Genomic DNA, 15,760 nt, shown 5'->3' with positions numbered 1-15,760 from the left:
AGTAGTGGAAGCTTCGGAAGGGGGGTGCGGGAGAGGTTCACCAGGATGCTGCCTGGGTTGGAGTGTATTAGCTACAAGGAGAGGCAGGACAAACTTGGATTGTTTTCGTTAAAGTATTGTCGATGGAGAGGAGACCTGATAGAAGTTTATTAAATAATGAGAGACATATATATAGTCAGTGTCCTTTTTCTAGTGTTGGAAATATCAAATGTCACGGATTTAAGTTAAGAGGGGAATGTTTAATGGAGAGTTACAATGCAATTTGTTTTGCAGAGAGGGATAGGTGCCTGAAATGTGCTGCCAGGAGAAATGGTGGAAGCAGATAGAACAGCAATATCTGAGGCATTTAGACAAGCATATGCAGAAGCAGGAAATGGAAGGAGATAAATGGGTTAGTAAAATTAGCATCAAGATCGTGAGTCTAAGGGCCTGTTTCTGTGCTGTACCTTTCTATGTTTTTTAACAGCAACCTTCCAAAGGGATGCTCTGTAGATGAATTGTTGCTGAATTTCCATCATGGCTCAGGGAAGAAGTTGTGCAAGGAGTATCAGAAAGAAACATTTCTACTTATATTGTATATTTTACAGTCTTTAACATATAATCATTTATGTAATTTACATAACCTGAAAGCCAAATTATAAAAAAAACAAGCTCCCATAAACAAAATATAATATTGTTCGCATCATTCCTTTTATTTTGCAGATTGAAGGTTCTATATTACCCAGCAATTAAAAGAATAATTTCACAGCTCTTCTCCAATTGTGATCTACTGTGTCCACCTGAGAGTAGACAGGAGCTCAGTATAAAGTCTCTTCTAAAACAATATGGCCTCTGACACACTCAGTGTTGCACTGCAGTAACCACATATTCTTCTGTGCAAATCACTGAAGTGGAAATTACGATCTTCTGATTCAGAGGCAAGAGTGCTATCAACGGAGGCACTGTTACATATTTTTAAACTCCTTTCAGGTCACTGTCACTGCAATATTAGCCTTGTAACTATTCCTGAAAATCTGCAACTGAAATCCGGTTCTCGCTTCAGCAGAAATTTGCCGAGATTGTTGGAACCAAGTGACCTGGGTAAACTTGTACCTCTCACTTTGTTCATTTTAGATTGGTCACAGTGTTTGAGCCACCGAAAGAAAACAGAGACACACGCCGAGAGCACTTAAGTTTATACAAATCTTTATTACAAAATCTTAAGCTGATTTCAAACTACAATATCCAAGCCCTTCCCAATTATACTTATCAACGCCTGGACTGGTCCCAACTGCCGAAGCGAGGCAACACCGCATACTTGTAGTAGGTTGCCGGGGCGCCGGTAGCAGTTTCTCCACCTCCCCCCAACCGGGACGTTGGTTGGACCCTAGAAGTTCTTCTTCTTGACAAGAGACGTTTCCACCCCTCGGACACTCTCAAACTTCAGCAGTGGTACCATGGCTTATATTACCCAAAAAATTGTTTACTCATAGCTTATCACTTTGAATAAATGGTTGACTTATCTTCAAGGTCTCCTGACAGTCTGCGACCAACAAAAGACAACTGCATCTCTGGGCCTCATGGTGTAAATTAGATTATGTCTACTGGTTCATATGCATATACATTCTTGCATAAGCTGGTCTAAATCCTCCATTACACCAAGACTAAAGACAAGATACTTAAGTTCCCGTTTCCATCGCAGTTTCACTTTTGTTCTGATGAGTTGGAGTTTCCAACTGCTCCAACGTGATTATACTTGTACAGAGGTCTGAGTACAGGGGCTCCATATACTGGAGCTCTTGGATTTGTAATTTTATCGTTAGATCTGTAATTTTATGATGACCCAGAGAAATTCTGTCTGTTAATCAGTTAGTGATCTCAGTATCTCTACTGAGGCAGGAATAGCTCTCTGGGAGCACCTCTTTGCATTAGGCTGGTGTATCTTTTAAAATTTCCACCTAAAGAGCTTGGATGTTAGTTTATCAATGGGTCCCAGTTGATTCTCATTACATCCAAATCACCTTTAATTTACCACAGGGAAACTCAGACTGGATACAACTGTGCTCACGCTCTTGTAGTTAAACACTGATAGCATGTTAAAAACCAGCCTAAACTGTGTGTGCAGCTGTCAAATATAGTTGGCAAAACCTTATTATAAACCCCTACAGGAAGAATTAAAAGAGGTATAATGGGCATAATCACAGATACGTGAAAATCCCAAGAGCTCATCTGTCACTGTACATGTCCTTTCTCAACATAACAAAACGCTTTGGCTCTGTCAAAGGATTATGAAGAAAGCTTCTCATTGCAGTTGTCCTTGGAAATTGTTACAAATTTATATCTGTTGCATGGTAACAAGTGAGCCATGTTCCTATCTAATGGGGACATAAACCCAATTTTGGTGCAGACTGGGGTAAAGAAAGTCACCTTGATCTTCCTTACTGTAATATTCCATGTTACCTTCAACTAGTTTCCAGTAGGAATGCCTATCTATGTGATGAAAGGAAAACTGTTCAACCTTTGCTGTTTCCAGGACAACCCTAACCTCAGTCACTGATTCATTGCATACTTGCATCTATGCATAATCAGAGGTCAAGTTCTATGTCAATATTGATTTCCATCACATGGGAGAATAGACCTTAATCTAAACAACCAGAAGACAACTCACACATCAACCTGAGCAAACACACAAGCCCCACATCACTGACAATCAAAAACCCCCATCAGACCCTAGTAAATGTCTCCAGCACCACGTCTCATCAAAGGCATCGGCGCAAATTAAGATGTTCATGTGATAGATTAACACCGCAAGCTTGGTCGTGGGCTCATAGTCTACTAAATTACAATGATTTAAGGCGGCACAGTTGGCGTAGTGGTTCGCGCAATGCCTTTACAGAGCCAGTGATCGGGACCAGGATTCGAATCTCGCTATGTCTACAAGGAGATTGTAAGTTCTCCCTGTGATTGCATGAGTTTTCCCTGGGAGCTCCAGTCACCTCCCACCATTAAAAAAATGTACGAGTGTGTCGGTCAATCGGGTGTAATTGGGCAGGCATGGGCTCGTGGGCTGAAATGACCTGTTGTTGTATGTCTAAAATTTAAATTTAAAATTATTCTACCTTGTGGGATAAACAAGGATATCTTCAAAATCTTCTTAAAAAAACATAGCATCTTCGCCAATTTATAGGAATCCCTTGTCTGCAAAGCTCAGAATGAGCCTCCAGGAAGTCAGTCCCTGGGACAGAGGCACACAGCAAGATGGTGAAACTGCAGGAGTGCACTATGTATCACAAGCAACCCACTTGACCAATTGTTCAATTCAGAATCAGAATTTATTATCATGAACATGTCACAAAATTTGTTGTTTTGCAGCAACATTACATGATAACATTACAGCGGGCAGCAACCTCCTTTGAAGACCGCAGAGCCCACCTCACTGACAAAAGACAAAGGAGGAAAAACCCAACCCCCAACCAACCAATTTTCCCTTGCCACCGCTGCAACCGTGTCTGCCTGTCCCGCATCAGACTTGTCAGCCACAAATGAGCCTGCGGCTGACGTGGACATTACCCCTCCATAAATCTTCGACCGCGAAGCCAAGCCAAAGAAAGAAAAGAACAGTACAAATATTAGCATAAATAAATAATATTTCAAATAATTTATTTGCAAGAAGATAGGAGAAAGTGAGGTAGCATCTGTGGTTCGTTGTCCATTCAGAAATCTAATAGTAGAGGGAAAGAAACTGTTTTTATCTCACTCTCACTGGGTGTTCATCTTCAGGCTTCTGTGCCTCCTTTCCAATGTGAAGAGGGCATGACCTATGTGGTGGGGGTCTGCTATCCAACAGGCCAGATAGAAAACTGCTCTGAGCAAAGGAATATCTATGTGTTTACTCCTGGAGGGTTACCTGCCCAGGGAGGTCAAAAATCATTCCCCTGTTTCAATCAAGGTTATCCCATCCACAGGTATGTGCACACCTTGATATTAGCTCCTTTGAATGTATACACACCTCACCACTCACGACCTTAATCACTTTCCCCATTTTGGGCAATCATGAGCCAGCCCCTCCAGCCTGCTACTGTGTAAAGTCCACCACATGGAACAGCTTGCTCTCTTTTCCCCTGGGAACAAACTCCAGGTTGTGAGTCGTGGACGACGCTCAAGATGTATGCCTGTAAAGGGTTGAGGGCTTATTGAGGTACATGCCCAGAATGTGCCTATTTTGCGACAATCCACTGAAAATACTGTACTTAACTCATTGGAGCGCTGTGCCTGCACCAGATCAAGGGATGATAGGTACAGTTTGTTGTCTTTTCACTGTAGTTAACTGTCCGCGATTAGTAGTTGATGCATACGCTGCGAGTATCTGATTCTGTGTATATGATCCCTGTGGTGACTTCCCCTTACGGGTAAAGAAAAATCTTTGCTGTGATTGAATGGTGTTCAGACTTGTTGCTTCTGTGACCCTCTAAATGTATCCTTCATCACAGGGTCCTTGAGGATAGAGGCTGCTTTCTTAAGATGTTCAACCCTTATTCTTAAAGGGAGTCTACCTTCAGTACCAGACACTTCCGTCTGGAGAAACACCTTCTTTGCATCTGTTCTGCGAAGATCTTTAACAAGTTTGTACGCAGAATGAAGATCTACCGGGACCAATGCACAAAATCAGTGAACCGGTGCGGACTCGAAAGGCCAACATGGCCTGTTTCCGCTCCGTAAATGGTTATATGGTTATATGTTGTGTCTTGAATAGGTCCTCGATGGAGCCTGTGATATCACTTGCCAAGTTAACAACTCACTGGAGTCTTTTTTCCTGTCCTGTGCATTGGCACCTCAGTACCAGATGATATCGCAGAGAGGCTCTCCATGGTACACCTGTAGAAATGTTCAAACCTTTGATGACATACCCAATCTCCTCATGAAGCATAGCCGGCGGAAGGCCTTCTTCCTGAAGGTATGGACAATGGAGCCCCCAGAGACCTCCCCCACGTCAGAACTGGACTGAAAGTCAGTCATCCTCAGGGCCCTAAAATGAACCCGAAGAAAATAATTCATACATTTCCAAAATAGCGTGGTTTGATTTTATTCTAGCAACATTGTCAATTGGCTGCATCATTGAGACCTTGCCCTTCAGCTGCAATTTAAACTCCCCCACCTATCTGATCCATTATTAATTACGGATTCCACGCAATTGCCACTGAGAATCTCGGGTGAGAGTGGCACACGTTTAAAAACAAATAATCCTCCAAACCTATGGTAGGAGCATTACTAAAGGAAGTAAAGAACTAAGGAAGCAATTTGCGTTACAAAAATAATTGTCCCAATTAGACGTTTCGTTCAAAGAGAGAAAGAAGCAAATTTCTACTTCTCTGGGAGTCAACAGGCTGATTTAACGATGTAGACATGTTGGGTCAATAAGAGGACAACGTGAACGTCTCGGTTCTGCAACGATGCAGGCACCTCCTGGTAACTGAACACCGAGGAAACTGAGCGCAGATCCATCAACGCATCCGCCTCTCAGTGAAAGCAACGCCCCGAAAATTGAGGGCGGAAGTCGGGGAATGATCATCTGATAGTTGGAGATCAAGTGATTGGCTTGTCACATGCAACATGGCTTCGTGGTGGGGATTTGGCTCAGTGTGCGCCGCGGTGCTGGCGGCGGTGCCGGGAGCCGAGGCGCTGGATGGAGGGGATGCGGCGGCGCTGTTGCTGGGACTCGCCCTCAGCACGGTGGGACTGTGCGCCTGCCTGGGCTGGTACGCCCGCAGGAGGAATGGGCAGCTGTGAGCCGAGGTGGGGGTGGGGGGAGAGAGAGATGGAGGTGGGGGGAGAGAGAGATGGAAGCAGAGTCTTGGAGGACCACCACAACACCCCCCCCCCCAAAGCAACCGACTTGCAACAAACTCCGCGAGGGCTTTCCGAGACGTCCTGCTCCGGCCCCGGGGGGCGCCCATTTCGGGTGCTCGCTGCCTCTCCGCGCTGGCAGGGGAAGTACTGCCGACTCCGACCCGTCGTGTCAAGCATTTGTCATCGCCGAAGTGGAACAGAAACGAAGCGCCCACGCAGAAGTCGAAGTCCCTGGGTTTCTGGGCTCCCCGCCCAACCCGCACTGCTTTGGCCGAGACGTTGTGAATTTTGCCCTCCAGGGTCTTTGCGCTGAAGTTTAATTGTTTTTCGCCGGGTAAAAGTTGGTGGAATTCTCCCGCCCAGTTTGAATGTTGCCACCTCGTGTCGCACCAAAATGACCAATTGTTTGTGATAACGAATGCGCTTGTTCACCTGTTTCTTCCTTTGGCTTCGATTTTACTGCTTGTTGATTTCATTTAAAACAAAAAGAATTGCGGGATCCGTTTTGAAGTCGCTAGAACGTTTAATATTGTGCCTGTTGTATCAATTTGCATTGTTTGTGAAAGGTAGCGCAATAAATCAACTTCGGTGTTTTTGTTTTGTCAATTGATTTAAAACGTGTTCATAATCTCTCAACTGGTGTGGAAGTGTAGTAATTGCAAGTTAAAGGGCAGGGTTATAACTTTGGTGGTATTAATGGGTACAGCTCTTTACAAAAGTGATTGAATGTTTTAAAGGGCAATCCAAAACTAGATCCCCTGTGGATTTAATGGGCTACTCTAAACAAAAGGCAAGCCTTGTGTAAAATCTCATTTTGAAGTCTCGACAAGTATCCAGCTGTGACACTCATTAACTGGACAACAGTGGGTGTGATGTCCTGCTGCAAAGCAAACTTGAAATGTTGAACACCTCCAGTCATCTCCATTTTGTATTTTGACAAAGTTGAATCTGAGTTAACCTGCATCCAAAGTTTGAAACTTTGGAAGGTGTAAGAATTAAAACAGTGACTAAGTTCATTTGAATTTGAAAACTTTCTACAGCATCGGTTTTATTTATCATCTGCTTTTTGCTCATGCCCTATGATCAAGATTTCAAAAGTAATCAAGAGTGAGGCAGATTACATTTGTCCAAAATAAAATCAGCAATTTTTCTGAAGGAGGGTTCAGGCCAGACATGTCTACTCCCTTTTACTTCGAATGCTGCATTTCTCATAGGTGTATTGCACCTATGAGAAACTTGGTTATAGATTGAAGGTCACATAAATGCTATGTTGGAACATCATGTTTAATTTATTTCCATGTAACGTCTTCTATGCATCAAATGGAAATGGTGTTTGTTTAAAGCTTTGCTTTCAGAATCCATTCAATGATGTTTACTTAAAAAAAAATCGATGGATAATTTGCAAAGGTACAGATGACTAAAATCATTGGTGGTGTGAAGATTTCTTATTGAACACACTTTCTGTTGAATTTGTAAACATAAATGAAAAAATTGAAATGCTTGTAACTTGTGATTATCAAGTTCCTATCTTGAGTTATTTGTGTGATTATCATCTGTTAATTTTGTGCATAATTATACACAATAGTCAAGTGAACATGGATGTCTATTTAAAATCTTTGCTACAGCTTATGATGTGCAAAAAAACATTGATGCGGTCAAATAATTTGGATTTGGCAATTATTAAACTTTCAGTATGTATTCTTTTTGATATTCACAAGGAATATTTTGGCTATCTCATTAGTGTGATACATTATCCTTGTGCTAATGGAACAGAAATGTGCAACTAAGGACAGTAAATATTGTAATATTAAAATGTAATTGGAGGTACTTTCAATAATTCTCAATTGCTTTGGCCTTTAGCACTTTCCCATCTGCATTTATTTCACACTTAACTCATTAATTCTGAATTATCTCGTGAATTTTGTAATATTGTTACAAGAGATGAATTGCATTTACATGGGACAACAAATGTTGCATTGCTCTTATTGATGTGTTACCTGCTGAGTTTCTCAAGCATCTGTAGACTTTCCTGTTTAACAAGGAATAGATGCAGAAGCCCTCAAACCTGATCCTCCATGAAATGAATTTATGACTGACCTTTATAACATTTTCTGGCCTATTTTGAAATTGTTTTGCTTTTTGTGTCCTCCTCATTTCACTATTTCTCTGCGGGGAAATTTAATTTGTGCTTTAAAAAGTAAGTTTTCTTGCAAGTTTCTTAAGTCCAAGGTGTCAGTGGCATATATTAGGTGAATTTTTTTAAAACTGAATAATTATAGGGAAAGTTGAAGTTGATAAAGTATTAATCAGTTTGCTTAAAAGAAAATTGTGGATAGAGACCTCTGCCTCCCAAGGTTTTCTCATTCCTACGAGGAATAGCTTACAATTGTCAGTGTGTCTATTGATTCTTCTAGTACTAGGTATTTGCCAAAATATATATAACTGCTTTCAGTTTGAAAATAAACACTAAGCCTTTGATTAAATGAGATTAGATACAAATCATAAGTTACACTCAAATATCCAGAACAACATTTAACAATGGATATTTTATGGTAGTTATTCTAGAGGTAACGGTTTCCTGCTGTTAGGCTTTAACAAAATAACATGAAAAGATCCCAAATCTCCAGTTTTCTTCTGACCATGAATAATGAGAGAAATAAAGGCACAGTCAAGGCGGCAGTTCAGAGTGTGAATTTTGCAAACTAGCACACATATCAGATACTGATCAAGATAACTACAGTTCCAGTGTTCTTAGCTGGTGAAGAGAAGCAGAACTCACAACATCAATGTCTCTGACCAAAAGGAAGTATGGCAGCTTCAAATTTGTGACAAAGAAAAAAAATCAAAAACTAACTTTAAGTGATTGCTCAAAAATAAGCAATGCCAGAAAAAAAAATCAGTAATAATATGCAAATTCAATGTCCTTAACTGAGTCTGAGTGTTGGTGGAGGGGTAGCAACTGTTCCTGAATCCGGTAGCGTTGGTCTTGTGGCATCTCTTCCTCTTTCCTGATGGTAGCAGCATGTCCTGGGAAGTATGGATCTTTGATGATTGCTGCTGTTTCCCAATGGCAGCATTCTACATAGATTTTCTCTATGGTGGGAAGAGCTTTGCTTACAATGTACTAGGCTGTGCCCACTACTTTTGCAGGATTTCCCCCCCCCCCCCCCAGAGGTATTAGTATCCCCACATCAGGCCATGATGCAGCCAGTCAGCACGCTTTCCACAACACATCTTTAGAAGTTTGCCAAGGTTTTCGATGTCATACCAAACTTCACAAACTCCTGAGGAAGAAATGCTTTCTTCAACGTGACATTAGTATGTTGGATCCAGGAAAGGTCTTCCACGATAGTGAGACCAGGAATTAAAATTTGCTCTTCCTTCCCCCCCACCCCCATTGAGGAGCTGATGATAACAGTCCACCAGCGAATAGCTCAGCGACTTAAGGGCCCACACACGTTGCAGGATGTTGGCGACTTGGGGTTGAAGGACTCACACAGGCTATGATGGGCTGGAGACTGGCTCATGGGAGCCAGATCTCAGAACCGGTATTCGAGAGGGTGCTCGGAGTAGAGCCTCTAGCTTTGAAGGCTTTCTGGTCATTATCGGAGATTTGGACCTGGACCTCAGGTTCCAATGGCTGGAGGCATATCCACAGACACTCTGACTGAAGGAACACTTTTTATCTTATTGTGTGGGGTGCCAGGCGATGCTCATAGTGACTCCCTTACGCAGACAAAAGTTGAGGTATATCGTGTATCTTCTCTTTGGCTTGGCTTCGCGGCCGAAGATTTATGGAGGGGTAATGTCCACATCAGCTGCAGGCTCATTTGTGGCTGACAAGTCCGATGCGGGACAGGCAGACACGGTTGCAGTGGTTGCAAGGAAAAATTGGTGGGTTGGGTATTGGATTTTTCCTCCTTTGTCTTTTGTCAGTGAGGTGGGCTCTGCGGTCTTCTTCAAAGGAGGTTGCTGCCCGCCGAACTGTGAGGCACCAAGATGCACGGTTTGAGGCGATATCAGCCCACTGGCGGTGGTCAATGTGGCAGGCACCAAGAGATTTCTTTAGGCAGTCCTTATATTAACAGTCTTATATGACAATAAAGGGAACCTTGAACCTTCTGTCTCAGGATCTCATCACAACCTTGGTCCAGAGATGGGTCACACGATCTGAGTTCCAGACGTAACAGCCAATGACATCAAAGCAACACTTTAAAAAGCCTTGGGCAGTGTTAGTAACGTGCAAAGCAGCATCATTTAAAACTAAAGTCAGCGAGAATCGAGATAGCATCAAGGGCTGGAGCCACGTTGAATTGTTAATGGTGGAATTCCATCTGGCATCATACAGTGCCTTAAGGTGTGCACAATGGGCACTGGCCAGCCCAATAAATACTGAGAAATGCATGGATGATTATAATATGTTCCTGCAAAAGTTGGCAAATTAGAATTCCTGTGCATGTCCTTGCGTAGGCTGAAATGTTTCAACTGATTCATTAATGTCCTTCGCATCTATCGTGAGATGAGAAATAGACTCCTTGCTGATGCTATGATAGTTGCAGCTACATTCTCATCCCACGGAAAATGAAACATTCTACATGTAGAATTTCCTGAACAATATCCAAGGTCTGGCCAATAAATGACAAGTAATATTCATACCACACAAGCATTGGGCAAGGATAGTTGCCAAGCGAAATGATAAGCCATCTCACATTTGACTTGCATTCAGATTAGTATTACCGAGTCCCTGGCCATCATCGTCCTGCAGATCCCCAGCAATGGAACTCAACAGGGGCAGAGGCATAAATCGTCAAAGGAAAGCTTTGGGGGGATTTTGAAAGAAATTTTTTTTCAACTACTCACCGAGTAGTTGAAATCACTCATTCTACTTGCACTTTTAGGCACTGCATTCCTGTATTCCAAAACAAAACACTGCATATCTTGCTTCTGTTTTTGTCAGTTGGTGTATTTTTGAGTCCTCGTATAATTGGGCCTTCAGCTTCTCATTGTCACATATAGTATATCAGGATTAAGGCTGAATCTAAGGACCAGTCCGTCATGAAACCCATTAAGTATGCATCATCTGAAAGGTATTTTGGAACCTTGTTTTTGAAACCTGTTCATTGTGTTGTTGTTGAATATGACAGCCACTTTGGATAGGAGAGGTTAAACAAGCAGGCATGATGTAGATGAAGTCATACGCTAGTGGAGTTGTTCAAGTGAACCGGTACGGACTTGAAGGGCCGACATGGCCTGTTTTCGTGCTGTAAACTGTTATATGGTTATAACGGGTGCACTCTGACATCCTTCCAAGGGTTATTTTTTTTTAGTTGCGCCTCAGCTGAACAAGTGTCCTTGAGAGTGTCACACACATTCAATCTTGTACTGGTGATATCTCAGATCTAAAGTCCTGGAATAAGTTTCACTGCAAAATGGTCTTCCTCAGAAATGTGGTTGACATCATGGAGTTGAAGTATTATATGAAATATGCCCCGAGTAAGAAGCAGTGAAGTTCTTCAATTTCAAGTTCACAAATTCATTTTTAAATTGTCACATGTATTAAAATTACCACTGAAGTACTCATGCACAGTATCCAGTCCTGCTCAATCTTGGAGCGGCCTGGCAGAAAAGCAGTCCATTAAAATGGATCTCTTAACAATGAAATTCTTAACTGATCCATTTACAATTTTAAAAATGTCACGTAATAGCAATAACAAACTCAAATTATTTCATTTGTTAAAAAAAACCTCTCGATTCAACTGTATTTCTGTGGAAGAAGGGATCCCTAAGACGAGTGATCTTCTCCAGAAAGCCATAAAAATAGTAAAGCAAGCGCAAAGGTGATTTTTTTAATTGTGTTCTTTTGCCTTAAACGTCCCATGCATTATATCCAGCAGAAACATTGTGAAAATCTATGATCATAAGTTCGTTATAGGTCTAATTAAGCAAAGCAAAAACAAAACCGTAGTATATCAGGTCATTGAGCCAGATCTGCTTGTCGTGCAGTTTTAGAGTGAAGCTAAAGTCTCCTAACTTCAGAAAACACGGTTCTGAATTTGTAGGAAGAAATAATTGAAGAAATAACTGTCCAAAAATTGTAAAAGAAAGAAACATAGAGTCAATAATGTCCACTTGACTCAAAGGAGGTGGTTCATATGTGTCATGTAGTGATAAATGGGTATGGGCAGACAAGCACTCATTGTGAATACCAATGAAAGTACATAATAAAAAAAAATAATTGTTACACGGATGTATGTAGGCTTTTTCTTCATTCGAATGGGAATCAACTAAGAACTGGCGAAATGAATCTGTTTGACAATGCAGTTTGTGCGAAAGGTTATCTTTACCCCGCTCAGCCGTCTGTTTAAAATAAAAGCTTTACAACGCCTGGGCTGGGCTGAAGTTACATAAATGAGCGTTAATCGCGCTCCCTTTGGAGTGGATGTGTTCTATTTAAGCGCCTTTCGCCTTCGCTGTGTATATTATGTGTGAGTGGAAGGAGGAGAGATGCGACAGGAGAAGACGCGGCAGGGATTACAAATAAGGTCGGTGCGCAGTCTCCGACTCAGCCACTTGCCATCCATTCACTCGCAGCAAGCCACTGACAGCAGGAGACAGCAACTCCTTGTGACACCACAGCCAGCCCCACAGAGAGGGGGGGGGAGAGAGAGAGAGGAGGGGGGGGGGGAGAGGTGAAACCACAGGTACGTGCTTTTCCATCTTCCTTCCTCCTAAATAATTGTATTTCTGCTCGAGTCAAACAAAAATACCGATAAAATACTGTTTGAAAATGTTAACTCTCAAATCGCTGTGCGTTTTGCTCCGGCAATGAGGCTGCCTTATAGGCTCCTCGCCGTAAACGATTCAGGCGGTAACCCGACCTCCTGTGGATTATACCAGATTATCATGAGAGCGACGCCCGGGTAGGGCCGGACACGCCAGCTCTGGATTTTGTTTCCCACCTAAATCTATTTACATACAAGAGCTAGAGGAGGGGCTGGATTTTTGTTTGAACTGGCGCTTTCCCCTCCATCATGACTCTTCGCCGCCGTGGCTGAGGCTGTCGCCAGATTCCCACTGTCTAGATCTATGGCGAACTACAGCCATGCGGGTAGTGGCAGCAGCGAAACCCTCGTCCAGAATGTGTCTCCGCTGGCCACGTTCTTCAAGCTGACATCGCTGGGTTTTATGATTGGAGTCGGCGTGCTGGGCAACCTTCTCATCTCTTTCCTCCTGGTCAAAGACAAGACCCTCCACCGGGCTCCGTACTACTTCTTGCTGGATCTCTGCTCCTCTGACATTATCCGTTCGGCGGTGTGCTTTCCCTTTGTGTTCCTGTCGGTCAGGAACGGCTCCTCCTGGTCCTACGGGACGCTGAGCTGCAAGGTGATCGCCTTTGTCGGGGTCCTCTCCTGCTTCCACGCCGTCTTCATGCTCTTCTGCGTGAGTGTCACCCGCTACATCGCCATCGCCCATCACCGCTTCTACTCCAAGCGGCTGACTTTCTGGACCTGCCTGGCCATCATCTGCATGGTGTGGACTCTGTCGGTGGCGATGGCCTTTCCGCCCGTCTTCGACGTGGGCACGTACACCTTCATCAGGGAGGAAGAGCAGTGCATCTTCGAGCACCGCTACTTCAAAGTCAACGACTCGCTGGGTTTCATGCTCATGTTCGTGGTGATCGTCCTGGCCACTCACATCGTCTATCTCAAGTTGATCTTCTTCGTCTACGACCGGCGCAAGATGAAGCCCGTCCAACTGGTGCCGGCCGTCAGCCAGAACTGGACTTTCCACGGACCCGGGGCCACCGGGCAAGCGGCTGCCAACTGGATCGCTGGTTTCGGCCGGGGTCCCACCCCGCCCACTCTGTTGGGCATCAGACAGAATCCTCAGGGCCAGGGCATGAGGAGGAGGCTGTTGGTCATGGACGAGTTCAAGACGGAGAAAAGAATTGGCAGAATGTTCTACCTGATCACCTTTTTCTTCGTGGCTCTCTGGTGCCCGTACCTGGTGGCTTGTTACTGGCGTGTCTTTGTGAAAGGTCCCGCGGTTCCACGTGGTTACATGACGGCTGCTGTCTGGATGACATTTGCTCAAGCTGGGGTCAACCCATTCATCTGCATCTTCTCCAACCGGGAGTTAAGACGTTGTTTCAGCACCAACATCCTTTACTGTCGAAAATCTAGGTTACCAAGGGAACCTTACTGCGTTATATGAGCACTTATGCTGTGTGTATCCGAGACTCAATCGACGGAAATGACCCTAATTTTAATCAAGCAACAGATGAAACAGTCATTGTAATGGTCTGCAGCACTGGGGCCTTTTTTGGTGTTCTGGCAAGGGTGATTTACAAAGAAGCGACCATCAGTCTTTAATTTACTTCTGCTATCTGTGTTAATGTTCAAAGTATTTCGATACAGTTTGCCTAAAGAAAATAATACTATTATCATGTCATCTGTACATTGTTTTACACTGTTTTGGAAACAACCAATGGAGAAATCATAAACTATAAGCTTAGAATATATATTGATGCCTTTTATATTTAAAAAATTGTTTGCATCCATTAATCAACAGTAGATGAAACATGTTTACATCATTCGACTTAATGATGACGTTATCTTCATCAGTTGACTGGTGGGTATGTATGATTGGGTTAATGTACAAATGAGTTCCTTCAAATGGCCCTTTAAATCTACGCTGGATCTAAATTTGTCCCAGGTATGGGCACCCTATCTAAGCGGTTAAGCTTACCAAGGAATTACATTTCTGCAGAACGGTGCACATTTAATGTCTGATTCTATATTTTTAGACAGTGGACGTGTCCCAAGCAGAGCAAGTTGGTTTGAATCCTTGCACAATCTGTGAACTATTTATTCTATGGATACATATGATTTACAAGATTTTTTTAAATTTCCACATTGTTCAGGTCTGTCGTTGGTGTTTCAAATGTGATATTGCTCTTTTTTCAGTTTCTATCCAAAGGTGATATGGCTTATTCCATTTTCTTACTGTTTGGGGTGGAATGTATGTGAATTGAAGTAAAATTGCATTCAGCAAAATAGTTGTGTGGGATCTCATCAACGTTTTGGAAATAAAAATGTGCATCATATTATATACAGTTATCAATTTGCATAAGTCCAGCTGCTCTTGCTTGTAGAAGATCATTATTTTTGAAAATATGCACAGAATTTCAACATTACGATTCTTTGTAATAAGTTTGAAAGCGTTAACATCTGACAGAATAAATGAATGAGTGATGGGAACTACAAGATGGATTGAAGGCGTAATACCAAAGAATTCCTGTGCACTTTATTGTCATTAACTTTTAAATGTTGTAACATTCTTTGTAAGTGTCCTGTACGTTAATATAAAATGATTTATCATGGAAAAAAAATCAAAGAAAAAAATGTTAAATTGTTTATAGATGTTGTGGATGTAATAACAATTGTGAAACTAATTGAACTAGTATCACATGCAGAGCCATATAATTCATGATTTTTACAGAAGAATTTTTAGGATTTTTCTTCCTTTATTCTTCCATCCTTTTCTTTCAGTGTTAAGTTGGATTCAGCTTGTCTAATTGTGCTTTACACAATTTTGTCTTTGCTTTTCAAACTTTCAATACTTTCAGATTTTTTTTGACATGTTGGTCTTGATTTAGACATCTCCATTGCCCTTTCTTCTATTAGTTTCTTGATACCATTATCCTGTTTTTTTTAAAATATTTTCTTCTTTTTGAATTGTCTTCCCTTTCTTCTAAATATTCCCATTCATTTTCTCATTTCTACTTTGTTGTACATACCAATCACACGTTTCTTTAATTTCCTACTTCCATCATATATTGTCTGCTTTCTATGCTCTTTTTAACACTTTTCTACAAAATGATTCTGAAAAGCCAGTGACTTTCATTCTTAATGTCAGTTATGTGATTAATGTT

At 42.2% G+C, this 15,760-nt stretch overlaps 2 protein-coding genes across 2 annotated transcripts; both read left to right on the top strand.

The window, feature by feature from the left end:
* The first annotated feature begins 5,379 nt into the window (after positions 1–5,379).
* LOC138746069 (small integral membrane protein 30) lies at positions 5,380–7,663 on the top strand. Its single transcript, XM_069903842.1, has one exon. It carries the CDS (start codon positions 5,590–5,592, stop codon positions 5,764–5,766), a length of 177 nt encoding a protein of 58 aa, XP_069759943.1. The 5' UTR covers positions 5,380–5,589; the 3' UTR covers positions 5,767–7,663.
* Positions 7,664–12,514: 4,851 nt separating this feature from the next.
* gpr85 (G protein-coupled receptor 85) lies at positions 12,515–15,300 on the top strand. The gene has a single exon (XM_069902788.1). The coding sequence runs from the start codon at positions 12,913–12,915 to the stop codon at positions 14,038–14,040; it is 1,128 nt and encodes a 375-aa protein (XP_069758889.1). The 5' UTR covers positions 12,515–12,912; the 3' UTR covers positions 14,041–15,300.
* Positions 15,301–15,760: the final 460 nt, after the last annotated feature.

The sequence above is a fragment of the Narcine bancroftii genome, chromosome 11 (assembly GCF_036971445.1).
Source record: "Narcine bancroftii isolate sNarBan1 chromosome 11, sNarBan1.hap1, whole genome shotgun sequence".
NCBI classification, from domain to species: Eukaryota; Metazoa; Chordata; class Chondrichthyes; order Torpediniformes; family Narcinidae; genus Narcine; species Narcine bancroftii.
Note: the sequence above shows the minus strand (reverse complement) of the source record. Positions and strands in the feature narration are given on the sequence as shown.

What these genes read in the sequence shown, in the direction of transcription:
- gpr85 (XM_069902788.1), top strand. Translation starts at nt 12,913, where the DNA reads ATGGCGAACTACAGCCATGCGGGTAGTGGCAGCAGCGAAACCCTCGTC.
- LOC138746069 (XM_069903842.1), top strand. Translation starts at nt 5,590, where the DNA reads ATGGCTTCGTGGTGGGGATTTGGCTCAGTGTGCGCCGCGGTGCTGGCG.